This window comes from Carassius carassius, chromosome 15 (assembly GCF_963082965.1).
Source record: "Carassius carassius chromosome 15, fCarCar2.1, whole genome shotgun sequence".
In the NCBI taxonomy this organism is placed as follows: domain Eukaryota; kingdom Metazoa; phylum Chordata; class Actinopteri; order Cypriniformes; family Cyprinidae; genus Carassius; species Carassius carassius.
In genome coordinates, this window is record NC_081769.1 from 9,327,110 (window position 1) to 9,347,536 (window position 20,427).

A 20,427-nucleotide genomic window follows, 5' to 3' on the forward strand; every position below is an offset into this window, starting at 1 on the left:
GCTGATGGACATGCTGATGGACATCCTGCTGCGTTGTCACAGAAACATGCCAGCTGAAGATGAGGAAATTACATTGCTTTCTTTGCCAAGAGCATTCTAAACAATTATATAATGGCACGCGTGTGCCCTGCTCACTCCAAAGTCCCCACACCAAGGGGATAGGGATGATCACTTCCATTTGGAATTTCCCCCATGAACTAGGGCGATGAATCGAAATCGAAATGAATTCGCGATTTGAGTGTGCGCGATTTCTAAACCGCTTTATGGCACGATTTTCCACGGCCCTGACCTCCCGCAGTATGTTATCAGAACCAATCAGGATGCTGCGCGCCTAAGTGGAGCGCGAGAACAGAGCAGACTGGGCTAAGTATAACTTAATTCACACCATATTTCTGATATTATCGATCAATCTTATCAGATTAATTTTGATCGTTCACTTTTATTTTATATCCGTGAGTGCAGTACACCTGCAAAGCGTTAGCACTCGTTAGCTTGTCATTAGCGTTTTCACTCGAACCTATCGCTGTTTTCTTTTCTCCTCTCCTCTCTCTCACTCCAGTTTTTCACAAGTTCATCAAACAACCGCAGTAAGAATATTTAATCAAGCATGGTGAGTAGTCAAAGTCACCTTTATTTATATAGCGCTTTAAACAAAATACATTGCATCAAAGCAAATGAACAACATTCATTAGGAAAACTGTGTCAATAATTCAAAATGATAGTTAAAGGCAGTTCATCATTGAATTCAGTTATGTCATCTCTGTTCAGTTAAATAGTGTCTGTGCATTATTTGCAATCAAGTCAACGATATCGCTGTAGATGAAGTGACCCCAACTAAGCAAGCCAGAGGCGACAGCAGCAAGGAACCGAAACTCCATCGGTGACAGAATGGAGAAAAAAACCTTGGGAGAAACCAGGCTCAGTTGGGGGGCCAGTTCTCCTCTGACCGGACGAAACCAGTAGTTCAATTCCAGGCTGCAGCAAAGTCAGATTGTGCAGAACAATCATCTGTTTCCTGTGGTCTTGTCCTGGCTCCTGCTATTGTTATTTGCACCTCTTGCCACATGTACAGTTTATCTATCTCTGTCGCAGATGAGGGATTCACATGTGATAAATGCAGGGGAAAAGTTAGGCTGACAGAGAAGATTTCAGAATTAGAGACAGGCATCCAAACTTTAATTGAGGACAGTAAGAATGTTAGGGCTCTAGATACGGCTTTGGATGCGTCTAGCTCAGGGATTCCTGTACATTGTTCGGTTCCGGAAACAGAGCCCCTGCAGCAGGGCAACTGGGTGACAGTGAGGCAGCGTAGTCGTGGGTCAAAACACCGCTCTTCTGTTCCGATCAAAACATTAAACAGGTTCTCCCCACTCAGTGATGCACCCACTGAGAAACCTGATGAAAGTGCTCTAGTTATTGGTGATTCTATTGTACGGAACGTGAATATAGAGACACCAGCCACCATAGTCAAATGTTTACCGGGAGCCAGAGCACCTGACATCTTGGCAAATTTAAAAGTGCTGGCTAAAGCTAAACGTAAATACAGTAAGATTGTTATTCATGCCGGGGCTAATGATGTTCGACTTTGCCAGTCGGAGATCACTAAAAATAACATTAAAGAGGTGTGTGAACTTGCAAGCAAGATGAAGACACTGTAATATGCTCTGATCCCCTCCCTGCTTACCGTGGTGACGAGATGCATAGCAGATTGTCATCACTGAATGGCTGGATGTCTAAGTGGTGCCCACAGAATAACATAGGTTATATAGACAATTGGACGCGTTAGAGGTGTAAACTCGTAAAGAGGTGTGTGAACATGCAAGCACGATGTCAGACACTGTAATATGCTCTGGTCCCCTCCCTGCTTACCGTGGTGACGAGATGCATAGCAGATTGTCATCACTCAATGGCTGGATGTCTAAGTGGTGCCCACCGAATAACATAGGTTTCATAGACAATTGGACGAGCTTTTGGGGCAGACCTGACCTGTTTAAAAGAGATGGTCTTCATCCCTCCTGGGGTGGCGCCACTCTTCTCTCTAGAAATATGGCAAATAGTCTTAGTGTTCATATTGACTAACTGGGGCCCAGGTCAGGAAGCAGACAGACTGGCTAAACCGACCGTCTGCTAGCCGCCTCCCGTCACAGAGGTCAGCTAATTCTCAGCACATAGAGACTCTTTCACCTAGATATCACACTATAGAGACTGTGTCTGTTCCCCGAACTAGAAAAAACAAAAAACGTCCAAACCAAGTTAAGATTAACAATTTAATTGAGGTTCAACAAATAAAAAAACAGAAGCAATATGGATAAACAAATGATAAAGCTTGGCTTATTGAATGTCAGATCCCTTTCTACGAAAACACTTTTTGTAAATAATATGATCACTGATCATAATATAGATGTGCTCTGTTTGACAGAAACCTGGCGAAAACCTGATGATTACATTATTTTAATTGAGTCCACCCCCCAAGATTACTGTTATAAACATGAGCCGCGTCTAAAAGGCAAAGGTGGAGGTGTTGCTTCAATTTATAACAACGTTTTCAGGATTTCTCAGAGGGCAGGCTACAAGTATAACTCGTTTGAAGTAATGGTGCTTCATATAACATTATCCAGAGAAACAAATGTTAATGATAAATCCCCTGTTATGTTTGTACTGGCTACTGTATACAGGCCACCAGGGCACCATACAGACTTTATTAAAGAGTTTGGTGATATTACATCCGAGTTAGTTCTGGCTGCAGATAAAGTTTTAATAGTTGGTGATTTTAATATCCATGTTGATAATGAAAACGATGCATTGGGATCAGCACGTTTCAGGACCTACTCATTGTCGAAATCATACTCTAGATTTAATACTGTCACATGGAATTGATGTTGATGGTGTTGAAATTATTCAGCCAAGTGATGATATCTCGGATCATTATTTAGTTCTGTGCAAAATTCATATAGCCAAAATTGTAAATTCTACTTCTTGTTACAAGTATGGAAGAACCATCACTTCTAACACAAAAGACTGCTTTTTAAGTTATCTTCCTGATGTAACCAAATTCCTTAGCATATCCAAAACCTCAGAACAACTTGATGATGTAACAGAAACTATGGACTCTCTCTTTTCTAGCACTTTAAATAAAGTTGCTCCTTTACGCTTAAGGAAGGTTAAGGAAAACAGTTTGACACCATGGTATAATGAGCATACTCGCACCCTAAAGAGAGCAGCCCGAAAAATGGAGTGCAGCTGGAGGAAAACAAAACTAGAGGTATTTCGTATTGCTTGGCGGGAAAGTAACATATCCTACAGAAAAGCATTAAAAACTGCTAGATCCGATTACTTTTCTTCTCTTTTAGAAGAAAACAAACATAACCCCAGGTATTTATTCAATACAGTGGCTAAATTAACGAAAAATAAAGCCTCAAGTGTTGACATTTCCCAACACCACAGCAGTAATGACTTTATGAACTACTTTACTTCTAAAATCGATACTATTAGAGATAAAATTGCAACCATTCAGCCGTCAGCTACAGTATCACATCAGACAGTGCACTATAGACCCCCTGAGGAACAGTTCCACTCATTCTCTACTATAGGAGAGGAAGAATTGTATAAACTTGTTAAATCATCTAAACCAACAACATGTATTTTAGACCCTATACCATCTAAGCTCCTAAAAGAGGTGCTTCCAGAAGTCATAGATCCTCTTCTGACTATTATTAATTCCTCATTGTCATTAGGATATTTCCCCAAAACCTTCAAACTGGCTGTTATTAAGCCTCTCATCAAAAAACCACAACTTGACCCCAAAGAACTAGTTAATTATAGACCAATCTCGAATCTCCCTATTCTGTCCAAGATGCTAGAAAAGGTGGTATCCTCACAATTATATTCCTTCTTAGAGAAAAATGGTATATCTGAGGATTTCCAGTCAGGATTTAGACTGTAGCATAGTACTGAGACTGCTCTCCTTAGAGTTACAAATAATCTGCTCTTATCATCTGATCGTGGGTGTATCTCTGTATTAGTTTTATTGGATCTTAGTGCTGCGTTTGACACAATTGACCACAACATTCTTTTGCATAGACTTGAACACTTTGTTGGCATTAATGGAAGTGCATTAGCATGGTTTAAATCGTACTTATATGACCGCCATCAGTTCGTAGCAGTGAATGAAGATGTATCATATCGATAACAAGTGCAGTATGGAGTAACTCAAGGCTCAGTACTAGGGCCGCTACTCTTCACGCTTTATGTTACCCTTTGGAGAGATCATCAGAAAACATGGTGTTAGCTTTCACTGTTATGCTGATGATACTCAGCTCTATATTTCTTCACGGCCCGGTGAAACACACCAATTTGAAAAACTAATGGAATGCACAGTCGATATAAAAAACTGGAAGACGAGTAATTTCTTACTGCTAAATTCTGAAAAAATAGAGGTGTTAATTATAGGACCTAAAAACTCTGCTTGTAATAACCTAGAACACTGTCTAAGACTTGATGGCTGCTCTGTCAATTCTTCGTCATCAGTTAGGAACCTAGGTGTGCTATTTGAACACAATCTTTCCTTAGAAAGCCACGTTTTTTAGCATTTGTAAAACTGCCTTTTTCCATCTCAAAAATATATCTAAATTACGGCCTATGCTCTCAATGTCAAATGCAGAGATGTTAATCCATGCATTTATGACCTCAAGGTTAGACTATTGTAATGCTTTATTGGGTGGTTGTTCTGCACACTTAGTAAACAAACTACAGCTAGTCCCAAATGCAGCAGCAAGAGTTCTTACTAGAACCAGGAAGTATGACCATATTAGTCCGGTCCTGTCAACACTGCACTGGCTCCCTATCAAACAGCGTATAGATTTTAAAATATTGCTTATTACTTATAAAGCCCTGAATGGTTTAGCACCTCAGTATTTGAATGAGCTCCTTTTACATTATAATCCTCTACGTCCGCTACGTTCTCAAAACTTGATAATTTGATAATACCTAGAATATCAAAATCAACTGCGGGCGGCAGATCCTTTTCCTATTTGGCGCCTAAACTCTGGAATAACCTACCTAACATTGTTCGGGAGGCAGACACACTCTTGCAGTTTAAATCTAGATTAAAGACCCATCTCTTTAACCTGGCATACACATAACATATTAATATGCTTTTAATATCCAAAGCCGTTAAAGGATTTTTAGGCTGCATTAATTAGGAAAACCGGAACTGGGAACACTTCCCATAACACCCTATGTACTTGCTACATCATTAGAAGAATGGCATCTATGCTAATATTTGTCTGTTTCTCTCTTATTTCGAGGTCACCGTAGCCACCAGATCCAGTATGTATCCAGATCAGATGGTCACTGCAGTCACCCGGATCCAGTACGTATCCAGACCAGATGGTGGATCAGCACCTAGAAAGGACCTCTACTGCCCTGAAAGACAGCGGAGACCAGGACAACTAGAGCCCAAGATACAGATCCCCTGTAAAGACCTTGTCTCAGAGGACCACCAGGACAAGACCACAGGAAACAGATGATTCTTCTGCACAATCTGACTTTGCTGCAGCCTGGAATTGAACTACTGGTTTCGTCTGGTCAGAGGAGAACTGGCCCCCCAACTGAGCCTGGTTTCTCCCAAGGTTTTTTTTCTCCATTCTGTCACCGATGGAGTTTCGGTTCCTTGCCGCTGTCGCTTCTGGCTTGCTTAGTTGGGGACACTTCATCTACAGCGATATCGTATTTAACTGAACAGAGATGACATCGCTGAATTCAATGATGAACTGCCTTTAACTATCATTTTGCATTATTGACACACTGTTTTCCTAATGAATGTTGTTCAGTTGCTTTGACGCAATGTATTTTGTTTAAAGTGCTATATAAATAAAGGTGACTTGACTTGACTCGGCATATGCCTAAGTCCAGGTTCACACACTGTCTGTGATGCTTAGCCTTCTTTTTTTCGAGCCCATGTTAACGGATCAGAACGTTCACACTGCACGCGGTAAAAGATGAGAACAGAAAAGGTTATAAATAGAAAGGTGCGAAAAGATTTAATATATTGCGCGTGAGCACAGAGAGAGTTGTGAGTGCACAGGACACAGGTTGAGTGAGAGGAAACACGTTGTAAGGCAGCATATATCTGAGTCTATGATCTGAGCACGCGCATCTGGTTTTGTTAACAGAGCAAAGGAAATCTGTGTGTGAGTCAGTGATGCGCGGGTTGATCCAAAATGAGCGGGTGCCTGCGGTTGCCCGCGGTTAAGAGTCATCCAAAAATATTTTTAATGATATTCGGGTCCTTTGAAATAAAAATGCCAATTAAACCTTTGTCATTTATATAGTACTAGACACATTTTTGAAATACATACGCCTACACTTTATTGGCTGAATAACTGGCATGAAGATGACGCACAAGCTCAGTCTGCACGTAGAAATGGAGGCGGCAAAGAAGACTACATGGTGAGCAACGGCACTGTTTTTGGTAAAACATGATTTTGACTACTTCATTACGTTTTGTTTTATAGAAAACTATTTTTAAAAGATTTTAATTTTGTATAAATTGAATCTTAATTTTGATCAATGTTTTATCAGTCAGTTGCCCGTATTTAATATGGCAGGATCACTTGCATTGCATGTGAACTGAACTCAGCGTGTGCCTCACAGATTTGAGAAATATGGGCTATATATAACAAAAAAGCTTGAAATGTCTTCTTTTAAACTAAAATATTCAAACCAAAATAAATGGGCTACTCTCTGATGATGTAGTCCATATGAAATGTGCATTTCTCTCTGGCGTTCATGGCGATTCTGCATTGTCAACTTCATTTTTGCAGCGACACCGAAAACACCAGTTTATTACTAAACAATAAAATGACTCCTTGCATATTTTCGAACCAGCAGGCCATTCTGGGTTGAGTGAGACCCCACAGAATCAGCAGCGCGCCAGCGCCGCGTCAGGCACGATTCTAGTGTGTAAAGACACAGAAAACGCGAGGCAGCTGCTACACTCCTGACACGCAGCTGCTGCTGCTGTAGGTGACATAGAGGGAGGCCGCTGACAGACCAGGCTCTCGTCTTCATGACAACAATATCAACTTTTTTTTTACACACCTAACCCTACGCCTACGGATAAAGGACACCGTCAACAGTTTTGACGGCAAAATATACTATGTTTGACAGGTGCAATATTTGAAAATCGATAATTATTTATTTATTTTTTAAATTACATTTATATCTGAATTTATGTCAACCTATAGACTTTCAAACATCAAAATTTCATGAATTAATATGTATTTGTGTACAAAATGACAAACATATTTTCCTATTATATTTTGCCTGGAAACGCTTCCAACACGCGCGCGTGTCGCGTGAAAAATAGGTGTCGGTTCTATTTCTAGCATGCATGCGTTTTCCGCGAGGCTCGAGCCGTGCCTGAGACGCGCATCTCACGCAGGCAGTCTGCAAGCTCTAACCTGTTAACATGGGAGCCGAATTAAAAACGGACACGCCACGCGGCTGAGATGCTTGCGCGGCCTCGCCACACATCCAGTGTGTCGCCGGCCATGCGGCAGGCGCGATCGCGAGTAGTGCCTCAGTTCAAGCAGCACGTGAACCTATCATACCTTGCTCTTTACTACTAGAGTACATAATGAACATGAATTAACATCAAAAGGTAGGCTATTTTATAAGAGATTCTATAGTACAACACTTTCAAACTGCGGAAAACGTGTAAAGCTTGTAAACATTGCAACGTAATATTAACCTCAGTAACCTTTCGGTATCCATAAGCTCATCAGTCAGCTAGAAAAATAACTATAAAGGGGAGCATTTTGCTATATTTATGAGCTATTGAATTTTAATATTTTTACTTAACCTGTTGTCTACATGATTCAACTCCTCCTATAAAATTTAATTTTACTAATTAAAGCTGCAAGCAGCGATGAAAGGGCCCTCGCACTCGGGCTCACCACCACCCGGTGCCCATAGGAGGAACAGTGAACGTTGGGCCATATGCTTATAAAATAGTAAATATTTGTGCCACATTTCCTGTTGCCAACAGGTGGCGCTATGATTATAACTGAATATTGACATGTAAATTTCTTCAGGCCAGGACTCTTACCAAACATGCAAAGTTTCGGGCAGATCAGACAAGTCATGTTTAAGTTAGTATAAAATAATTAATTTCCTGTTGCCAGCAGGCGGCGCTATACTTAGAATTGAATATTGGCCTTTAGTTGTGTTCAGGCCAGTACTCTTATAAAACATGTGATGTTTGGGTAAGATGGGGAATTGTATGCATGAGTTACAACAACCTCCTGTTTTATAGTATTAATAGCATCGTTTTGCACATACTAAGTGTTGCTAGAATGTTTGAAAATATTTCTAGCATGATTAGCACAAAATGTCATATTTGGCATATTTTACTGTGTTGCAAATAGTGCATAAAAGTGTTAAAAATGACACTTCCTGTTGCCAGCAGGTGACGCTATGACTATAACCGAATATGGGCATGTTGATTTATTTATGACAGGACCCTTGTCAAACGTGTGAAGTTTGGGGCAGATCGGACATTGCTTGTCTGAGTTACAGCATCTTCCTTTTTCACTGCATTAGTAGCATGCTTTAGCACTTAGCTAAGTGTTGCTAGCATGTTTTAGTATGCTTCTAGAAGGTTGCCAGCTTATTTAACCCTTTTTGACACATTTTAATTTGTTCCTAGGAGTCCATAACAGCGTTAACCTTGTCACTTCCTGTTACCAGCAGATGGCGCTATTACTATAACTGAATTTGGTCATGGCTGTTTGTTCAGAACAAAACACCTATCACACGTGTGAAGTTTGGGGAAGATCGGACATTGCTTGCCTGAGTTACAGAAACTTCCTTTTCACTACATTAGTAGCATGCTTTAGCCCTTAGCTAAGTGTTGCTAGGATGTATTAGTATGTATCTAGCATGTTGCCAGCTTATTTAACACTTGTTGATGCTTTTTTATATGTTCCTAGGAGTCCATAACAGTGTTAACCATGTCACTTCCTGTTACCAGCAGGTGGTGCTATGACTATAACTGAATTTGGCCATGGGTGTTTGTTCAGGACAGAACACCTATCACTCGTGTGAAGTTTGGGGAAGATCGGACATTGCTTGCCTTAGTTAAAGCAACTTCCTTTTTCACTGCCTTAGTAGAATGCTTTAACACTCAGCTAAATGTTGCTAGCATGTATTAGCATGCTTATAAAATTTTGCCAGCCTATTTAACCCTTGTTGATGCCTTTTATTATTTTGCAAGGAGTCCATAACAGTGTTAAACATGCCACTTCCTGTTGCCAGCAGGTGGCACTATGAATATAATCAAATATGGGCATGTTGATGTTTTCAGGACAGGACTCTTGTCAAACGTTTGAAGTTTGAGGCAGATTGGACATTGCTTGCATTAGTTACAGCAAATTCCTTTTTCACTGCATCACTAGCATGCTTTAGCATTTAGCTAAGTGTTGCTGGCATGTATTGGTATGTTTCTAGCATGTTGCCAGCCTTTTTTAACACTTGTTGACACTTTTTAATTTGTTCCTAGGAGTCCAAAACAATGTTAACCATGTAACTTCCTGTTACCAGCAGGTGGCGCTATGACTATTACTGAATTTGGTCATGGGTGTTTGTTCAGGACAGAACACCCATCACACGTGTGAAGTTTGGGGACAGATAGGACATTGCTTGCCTGATTTACAGCAACTTCCTGTTTCACTGCAATAATATGATGCTTTAGCACTTAGCTAATTGTTGCTAGCATGTATTAGTAGGTTACTAGCATGTTGCCAGCTTATTTAACACTTGTTGGCACTTTTTAATATGTTCCTAGGAGTCCATAACTGTGTTAGCCATGTCACTTCCTGTTACCAGCAGGTGGCGCTATGACTATAACTGCATTTGGTCATGGGTGTTTGTTCAGGACAGAACACCCATAACACGTGTGAAGTTTAGGGCAGATCAGACATTGCTTGCCTGAGTTACAGCAACTTCCTGTTTCACTGCATTAGTAGCATGCTTTAGCACTTAGCTAAATGTTGCTAGCATGTATAAGCATGCTTATAAAATTTTGCCAGCCTATTTAACACTTGTTGATGCCTTTTATTATTTTGCAAGGAGTCCATAACTGTGATAACCATGTCACTTCCTGTTACCAGCAGGTGGCGCTATGACTATAACTGAACTTGGTCATGGGTGTTTGTTCAGGACAGAACACCCATCACACGTGTGAAGTTTGGGTCAGATCGGACATTGCTTGCCTGAGTTACAGCAACTTCCTGTTTCATTGCATTAGTAGCATGCTTTAGCACATAGCTAAATGTTGCTAGCATGTATTAGCATGCTTATAAAATTTTGCCAGCCTATTTAACCCTTGTTGATGCCTTTTATTATTTTGCAAGGAGTCCATAACAGTGTTAAACATGCCACTTCCTGTTGCCAGCAGGTGGCACTATGAATATAATCAAATATGGGCATGTTGATGTGTTCAGGACAGGACTCTTGTCAAACGTTGGAAGTTTGAGGCAGATCGGACATTGCTTGCATTAGTTACAGCAAATTCCTTTTTCACTGCATCACTAGCATGCTTTAACATTTAGCTAAGTGTTGCTAGCATGTATTGGTATGTTTCTAGCATGTTGCCAGCCTTTTTTTTTTTTAACACTTGTTGACACTTTTTAATATGTTCCTAGGAGTCCATAACAATGTTAACCATGTAACTTCCTGTTACCAGCAGGTGGCGCTATGACTATTACTGAATTTGGTCATGGGTGTTTGTTCAGGACAGAACACCCATCACACGTGTGTAGTTCGGGGACAGATTGGACATTGCTTGCCTGATTTACAGCAACTTCCTGTTTCACTGCAATAATATGATGCTTTAGCACTTAGCTAATTGTTGCTAGCATGTTTTAGTATGCTTCTAGAAGGTTGCCAGCATATTTAACCCTTTTTGACACATTTTAATTTGTTCCTAGGAGTCCATAACAGCGTTAACCTTGTCACTTCCTGTTACCAGCAGGTGGCGCTATGACCATAACTGAATTTGGTCATGGCTGTTTGTTCAGAACAAAACACCTATCACACGTGTGAAGTTTGGGGAAGATCGGACATTGCTTGCCTGAGTTACAGAAACTTCCTTTTCACTACATTAGTAGCATGCTTTAGCTCTTAGCTAAGTGTTGCTAGGATGTATTAGTATGTATCTAGCATGTTGCCAGCTTATTTAACACTTGTTGATGCTTTTTAATATGTTCCTAGGAGTCCATAACAGTGTTAACCATGTCACTTCCTGTTACCAGCAGGTGGCGCTATGACTATAACTGAATTTGGCCATGGGTGTTTGTTCAGGACAGAACACCTATCACTCGTGTGAAGTTTGGGGAAGATCGGACATTGCTTGCCTTAGTTACAGCAACTTCCTTTTTCACTGCCTTAGTAGAATGCTTTAACACTCAGCTAAATGTTGCTAGCATGTATTAGCATGCTTATAAAATTTTGCCAGCCTATTTAACCCTTGTTAATGCCTTTTATTATTTTGCAAGGAGTCCATAACAGTGTTAAACATGCCACTTCCTGTTGCCAGCAGGTGGCACTATGAATATAATCAAATATGGGCATGTTGATGTTTTCAGGACAGGACTCTTGTCAAACGTTTGAAGTTTGAGGCAGATTGGACATTGCTTGCATTAGTTACAGCAAATTCCTTTTTCACTGCATCACTAGCATGCTTTAGCATTTAGCTAAGTGTTGCTAGCATGTATTAGTAGGTTACTAGCATGTTGCCAGCTTATTTAACACTTGTTGGCACTTTTTAATATGTTCCTAGGAGTCCATAACTGTGTTAACCATGTCACTTCCTGTTACCAGCAGGTGGCGCTATGACTATAACTGCATTTGGTCATGGGTGTTTGTTCAGGACAGAACACCCATAACACGTGTGAAGTTTGGGATAGATCGGACACTGCTTGCCTGAGTTACAGCAACTTCCTGTTTCACTGCATTAGTAGCATGCTTTAGCACTTAGCTAAATGTTGATAGCATTTATTAGCATGCTGATAAAATTTTGCCAGCCTATTTAACCCTTGTTGATGCCTTTTATTATTTTGCAAAGAGTCCATAACAGTGTTACACATGCCACTTCCTGTTGCCAGCAGGTGGCACTATGAATATAATTAAATATGAGCATGTTGATGTGTTCAGGACAGGACTCTTGTCAAACGTTTGAAGTTTGAGGCAGATCGGACATTGCTTGCATTAGTTACAGCAAATTCCTTTTTCACTGCATCCCTAGCATGCTTAAGCATTTAGCTAAGTGTTGCTAGCATGTATTGGTATGTTTCTAGCATGTTGCCAGCCTTTTTTAACACTTGTTGACACTTTTTAATATGTTCCTAGGAGTCCAAAACAATGTTAACCATGTAACTTCCTGTTACCAGCAGGTGGCGCTATGACTATTACTGAATTTGGTCATGGGTGTTTGTTCAGGACAGAACACCCATCACACGTGTGTAGTTCGGGGACAGATTGGACATTGCTTGCCTGATTTACAGCAACTTCCTGTTTCACTGCAATAATATGATGCTTTAGCACTTAGCTAATTGTTGCTAGCATGTATTAGTAGGTTACTAGCATGTTGCCAGCTTATTAAACACTTGTTGGCACTTTTTAATATGTTCCTAGGAGTCCATAACAATGTTAACCATGTCACTTCCTGTTACCAGCAGGTGGCGCTATGACTATTACTGAATTTGGTCATGGCTGTTTGTTCAGGACAGAACACCCATAACACGTGTGAAGTTTGGGACAGATCGGACATTGCTTGCCTGAGTTACAGCAACTTCCTGTTTCACTGCATTAGTAGCATGCTTTAGCACTTAGCTAAATGTTGTTAGCATGTATTAGCATGCTTATAAAATTTTGCCAGCCTATTTAACCCTTGTTGATGCCTTTTATCATTTTGCAAGGAGTCCATAACTGTGTTAACCATGTCACTTCCTGTTACCAGCAGGTGGCGCTATGACTATAACTGAATTCGGTCATGGGTGTTTGTTGAGGACAGAACACCCATCACACGTGTGAAGTTTGGGGCAGATCGGACATTGCTTGCCTGAGTTACAGCAACTTCCTGTTTCACAGCGAAACATCAAACTTTGTCAGGCCGCCAGGGACACACCCCTTGACAAAAACTCAAAAGCTTCGCAATTTAACGTCACAAAGGTCTTATGATGACCCTCACCAAATTTGAAGATAATCTGATTAAAACTGTAGGAGGAGTTCGTCAAAGTATGAGGCATGGAAACGGCAAAAACTGCACAAAAATCTGCACAGGAAATTCAAAATAACTTACTTCCTGTTGGGTTTTAGATTTTGTACCAAGAGACTTTTTTGTAGGTATTGGTGTGTTACACGTGCGTACCGATATTCATGCATGTACGTGAAACGTAGCTCGAGAGACACTCCGTTGAAATTTACCAGGTGGCGCTATCGAGCCATTTTGCCACACCCACTTCTGAAACCTATATCAGATGTAAATTTTCGCCGGTCCTGATGCGTGTGCAAAGTTTCGTGAGTTTTGGAGCATGTTTAGGCCCTCAAAATGCCCTTCATTACGGAGAAGGAGAAGGAGAAGGAGAAGGAGAAGGAGAAGGAGAAGGAGAAGAAGAAGAAGAAGAAGAAGAAGAAGAAGAAGAAGAAGAGCAATTCCAATAGGGTCCTCGCACTGCAGTGCTCGGGCCCTAATTAAGAAAAACAGACTGAAAGTGTGAAAGACATGCACTCTTAAAAATAAAGGAGCTTAAAAAGTTCTTCACAGATCAATTTTGGTTCCACAAAGGACCATTCAGTCAAAGGCTCTTTGAAGAACAATCTCTTTCTGGCCTTTTCATAATCTGTTATTGTCTTCAAATGTTAAAGGTTCTTTATAATACCATTTAGACAGGAAAAAAGGTTATTCTATGGTATCATGAAGCACCTTTATTTTTAAGAGAGTATGACAACATTTACAGGAAGCATTGAGGAGGACCCCAAACTATACTCAGGGGCCAAGTGATGCTTATGGTCCATGATATTGGTACAGATTTTGTGTAATAAACAACGCATGACTGTATGTTTCAAGTTGGAAAAGACATTTAGCTCCCACTTTAAGTGAACCTTCATTCCCAGGTCATCTACAAGATGGATTAAAATGCTGATAAAGTCAAGAAAAGATGAGACATAAACACGTCAGTATGCTTAAAAAGTTCAAATGTAAAATAAATAATTTAAATAAAACACATAAAACATGTTTATTCTGTGGCACCTAAAATAATCATTTGGCACCTAAGTTTTTTTCTTATAGGAGCCAATGGCTCCTTACTCGATTTTTTTGTTTGGAGCCCTGAGGGAGGTATACTGCTGAAACAATTACAGCTACTGGACAAAGTATGCTCAAAGGCATTCATCTTAAATGTTACTGAAATGTACCGTACCTGAATTCCTAAGTATTACACACTTAATAGTTGGAACATTCACTGATATATGTACGATAAATACATAAAATATAAAAACAGCTTACTCCATGGCTGACAAGTCCATGTCGACTTCCTCTCCATTCATCAGAGGGATTTTCTTCTTCTTGTTCCTGGCAATGAAAGAATTGTTTTGTGTTTAACGCCATGCCAGCTTCTGTTACTATTTTCATGACAAGAAAAATTTTTTTATAATGATCTGTTATTGGATATTACATTTAGAATTTAAAGTCAACATGTAATTCAAGCATTTTATGACCGTAACTGTCATTTAATTGAATATAAAGACGTTCCTTACATTTACAGAATAAAGAAATCACAGTAAAAGGTTAACACATTCAGAGTGAATGTGTGTTCATGCTGAACATTCTCATGATCTGTCAACACAAAAGTTTGTGTTCTTTTTGAACTTCATTATAATCTCCATTTCTGGCCCCTATTTACACTTGGAATTAAAGGGGCCATATTCTACAATTTAAATTTTTCCTTTCTCTTTGGAGTGTTACAATCTCTTGGTGCATAAAGAAGATCTGTAAAGTTGCAAAGACTAAAATCTAAAATTCAAAGAGATATTCTTTATAAAGGTTGGAGTCAGCAATGACTACGTTAAGCAGCTCATTCTAACATGATGTGGTCAAGACGTAGGAAGATTTGCATAACACCACTCAAATGTTCATACAAAGAAAGACGTAGCTTTAATTCTTGCTGTTGCTGCCACCGCCAGGTAAGCGAAACTTACTTTGTTTGGCCTTCCAAATGAGGACACAACTAGAAATTTGTGGTTAAGTGGCATTTACAACACTGTTCCGGAACAGTTGAACTCAAATATTCATATGTGTGCAACACATTTTTTTCACAGGAGATAGAGAAGCCTACAATGCCAGTGTCTGTTTCTATAAAGTGGGGCAATTCCAACCTTGCAAGGGCAGTCTGGCGCTTCTGACTCATAGTCTGTAGGTACATTTTTATATTTAAAGAATTAGCCACTGATGATTCAAATTCAATGCAGAGTAACAATTGTTGCTTTTCATTTCTCCGATCTCGAATGCAGACATTGTTTTATCTTTACACAATGCATAAAAAGAGTACAAGTAATTATAATCAGTAATTATGTCCCCACTGGATGCAACAAAGGCCTTTTTTTATAATGGGATTTATTGCCTTTGCGCCAGACAGAGCATCACATTACTGAAAGGGGCGTAAAAAAAAAAAATGTATCAAATGCATGAGGAATTCAGATAAAACAAATTACATCACAACAAATATGCAAAATAATGTTATTTTTAGCAATGTCATATGAACCCTTTAACCCTCTGGAGTCTAAGGGTATTTTTGGGGCCTGGAGAAGTTTTGTCATGCCCTGACATTTGAGCTTTTTTCAGTTTCTTATAAATATCTAAATGGGTAAAGTCTAATCTCACTTTAATCAGCACAAACTGGGCTATAATAATATGTGAAATGCATGTATGTACATGATTGTGTTTTTGAGGAAAAAAATATTATGCGTGGTTAGTGAAAAACTAAAAATGTTAAAACACTTGAAAAAGGCCATAAAACAAAGAACAATGGTTCCCGGGATTTTTGAGAACTGGAGCTTGTAGCCTAGAATTATTCTTTCTAAATTATGTGAAAATCATCTTGTTAACTCACTCACAGAAAACAATATATTGATTTAAATTTTCTAAGACACTTTTTTTTGTTAAAAGTCATATGCGAGTAGGCGTCAAACAACCATGAATATCATTGTGATTTACACCTGAGAAGACAAAGGGCCGCATAATGAGCCATTCAGTCAGCTGTGCCACTGTGAGTGAGGAGTTACAAGAAAGAATGTGAGAACAAAATAAAAGTATATAATTTTATGTTTGTAGTTTATTAAGAATATATTTAATTATCCCACAACATAATTTATTATCCACTTGGGGGAGCAGTTAAACAGTTTATTAGAAACAATCAAAGCTGACTTTCAAACTAATTGTTTTGCATCATTACTCCAGTCACACAATCCTTCAGAAATCCTTTTAACAATCTTATTTTCTACAAAAAAAACAAACATTTATTGTTATTATTATTATCATTATATATATTATATTTTTCTGGGATTTTAGGGGGAATAAATTGAAAGAAAAGCATTGTTTTTACATTTGTTACAGTTATCTATTTGTTACATTTATATTATTTACATCAAGCTTTTGAATGGTATAGTATTGTATATTGTTATTGAAACTTCATAATGTTTCACTTGATTATACAAGTATACATTTAGTCAGGAATTATAGTTTGGAAAAAGTATTTGGAAAAAGTCTAACTAGTAAAATGTTTACACGTTATGTGAAAACTAGTACAAGTATATAAATAAATAAAAAGAGACTCTGCTGAATAAAGTGCTTCATTCTTTTTTTTCTGAGGAAATCCATTTCTCAAATCCTCAACCACATTACATCTTTTTGGGGTGATTTATGTCTTATTCCTCTCATCGCGAAGCAAACGGTAAAATAAAAAAACTTGAACAGTCTGGCTGCTTTTTCGTCTGTTATGGGAGTATTCAAGCCGCACGCTTCAGTTTGAATCTGAATAGCGAGTTCAGCGCGGGGGCGTGGTCACATTAGATATAATGAAGGGAGACATGAAAAACAGACATCGCGTTGTTTTCATATGGATTACTTTATCACAGAATATCTGTTTTCAGCGGCACTTGTTAAGTTTAAAAGCAGACATGTCAAACTTTATATAGATATCTCTCTCATTTCTTTTCGTTGAGTATTCACGGAGTTGCAGTTCATTTTAATGACATGTTTGTAAAAGAAGATCAGCGCAGACAAAGGCTGCAGACAGCGCACCTTGTTTGTTATCTTTATTTTATAAGTGCACAAAGTTTTGTTGTTATTATGTCTGTATCCAAAAAAAGTAGACCCTTTACAGATTCGATTGATGTATTGCTCTTATGCGTACGATTAAAACTGAAAGTGTAATTTAAGTTCTTCTCGGGGTTATCAGGAGAAAATGACTCAAAACGCATATCCGCGTTAATCGACTCCAGTTAATATGCATTTTGGTTGATCGGATCACATACCCGTTGGACAAAGACACATACCCATTTAAACCTGGTATTTTAAGCTCTTCTGTCCAGATTACAAAGTTTAAATCCTGTCTGATAAGCATGCATCCTTGAACGTCTCGCAAAGATTACATGTGTATTATGTCAGTAGGCGGAGAGTAAGCAGTCTTTTGTGGCTGCTCGAATGCATTTGACCACATCAGCGCCTACACTACAAAAGCAATTTGGTCGAATGCATTTTCGACAACCTCTGGAAGTGGTCGAAAGTGGACGACATCAAAACATTTAGTGTAGGGATTTAAACTTTCCTTTGCACATCTGTCCATTTATACTCTCCATTTGTGACCTATGCTGGCAAAATTACTTACAATGAGCAAATTTTCAAAAATTCGTTATTTAAATTTTCACTTTCTACAATAAAATACCTTCAAAATCATATATTATTTGTTGGATTCTGAACAAAAATTACTGAGCTTTCTGGTAATATTTTTGGTAAATATTTACATTTGCGGTGGGGGGGGGGGCTAGATATAGTCTCAAAAAAATGGTTGCAGGAATACAATTTTTCATGGTATTTTCCAATTTGAAATAGAAACTCATAAGACATGTGACTTAATTGCAAAAGTTGGTATATGTATAAAGTATTTTTTTCTTAATATCTATGTAGCATATTTATTCTTTTTAATTTATTTATTTTTGTTTGTTTCCTGTGCAATACATTCTCGTACATGACATCACTGCTGGATTGGACGTGCCCCATCTTATTCTTTGCGGAGTGGCCTCTAAGATGTGCGGTACACCACTGCTCATACAGCAGCCGCCAATGCAGCGGGGGAGAGACGAAGGTGGCACTAATATGGTGAGTGCAATAATTTAACGACCACGTTTAATAGACATGGCTTTTGTTTCCAAGAGAACTGAGGAGGATCACTTTATTGACGGGTACACTGCACAATTAAATGTAAAACCTTAAGTCAGAAGCCCTTATGAAGACTGTAACTTTAATGTTTGAATTTTCTGTGAGTTGCTACTTGTATCATGTGACTGTACCTGACTCCTGCAGATTAATTTAGGCATCGATAGTGTTGCCATAGAAATCCACAGCTCCCCGTCCAAGGAAATGAACAGCTCTAAGTAGAACATGGTGTGAACGCAGCATATGATCTTAAATATTTGACAATAGAATTATCTAACTGACTTGATAATGTATTTATCGATCTGTTTCTTCCTCTGTTAGGATGCAGCTGACAAGACAGACTCCAGTAAGAATCCTCAATGTTGATCAAGCAAGTCCACTTTGTGGGATTACAAATTTGCAGTGGTGGACGAAGTACACAAATCAAGTACTTGAGTAAAAGTACAGATACATATAATAAAATATTACTCCAGTAAGAGTAAAAGTACTCCTTTTTCAATTTTACTCAAGTGAAAGTACAAAAGTACTCGATTTTTTATGTACTTAAGTAAAAAAGTACTGAAATTTTATATAGGCTACTTAATTAAATTTTATATTCGCACATATTTTTAATAATCCTACTGCTCAAAATACCTGGGATTTTTTCCAAAATAACAACTATATGGAGTCAAGATATATTTTTGTTGTTGATATGGACTACGCTGATGAGAGTGATGTTAACTGTGAAAGCTTACACTGTGATGTACATGAGAGAAAACAGAGATGACCATCTGATTTTCACCAGTAAGAACAAAGTATTTTAAAGTTTGTTGTTTTACAGAACATCACAGTTAGGACTATATATGACATGATAATAAGGCCTGAAGTTAGGAAGAACATTTTAAAGGAAAATATAATTATAGAGGTTTATAAACATAGAGGTTTTCAAGAGCTGGTGTGAATAAATATAGATTTAAGCTCAAAGAGACGTGATAGGCTGCACATGATTTGATATTTTATTCGGACCCAGAATACAGCGAGATGAACATCACAGAGCGCTGAACTCTCCTGCAGTGTGTGTTTCATTCATACTGGAAGCCGGAGGGCACTCTTGCGCAGAAAGTCATATCAGGAAATTCCTAATATGGGCAAAAGCGTCCAGCTACCGCTGTATGAAAGCAGTTTTTACACAGAAAAAAAAGGCCAGAAACTTTTGGAAACACGAAGACATTAAACATACGATTGCAATAATATATGGTTTTTCAAGTCATCTTCAGCAGGTGATAAATAAAGTATGAACAATGCAGTGCTAATTGATAAAAACATTTTGTAGTATATAAACAAATCATTATTATTTGTTATTGTCCAGCAGTTATAGATTTCTAAGCCAATTAAAAGTTAGAAATTTGAGAAAAATTTAAGTTGCCTATTGTATCCACTACCAGTCAACAGTTTTTGAACAGTAAGCTTGTTAATATTTTTTTAAAGAAGTCTCTTCTGTTCACCAAGTCTGTATTTATTTGATCCAAAGTACAGCAAAACAGAAAAATTGTGAAATATTTATATTATATATATATATATATATATATATATATATATATAACCTATTTATATTAACTTTTTTTTTGGATATATTTCAAAATGTAATTTGTTGAAATTTCAAAGCTGAATTTTAAGCATCAATACTCCAGTCAGACAATCCTTCAGAAATAATTAAAAAAAAGGTTTCTTTGATGAATAGAAAGTTCAGAAGAACAGCATTTATTTTGAAATAGAAATCTGGATCTGAAATAGAAAATTATGTCTTTATCATCACTTTTGATCAATTTAAAGTGAAGTGACGTGACATACAGCCAAGTATGGTTACCCATACTCAGAATTCGTGCACTGTATTTAACCCATCCAAAGTGCACACACACAGCAGTGAACACACACACACTGAGAACACACAC

The 20,427-nt window shown here is 38.4% G+C and overlaps 1 protein-coding gene across 2 annotated transcripts in view; it reads right to left on the reverse strand.

Moving 5' to 3' along the window:
- taf2 (TAF2 RNA polymerase II, TATA box binding protein (TBP)-associated factor) overlaps nucleotides 1–20,427 on the reverse strand; it is a 165,406-nt gene that overhangs the window by 79,114 nt on the left and 65,865 nt on the right. For both annotated transcript variants that reach the window (XM_059567327.1, XM_059567326.1), the window contains exon 15: nucleotides 14,570–14,635. In XM_059567327.1, coding sequence (XP_059423310.1) covers nucleotides 14,570–14,635 — 66 coding nt within the window. The remainder of the gene's footprint in view (nucleotides 1–14,569; nucleotides 14,636–20,427) is intronic.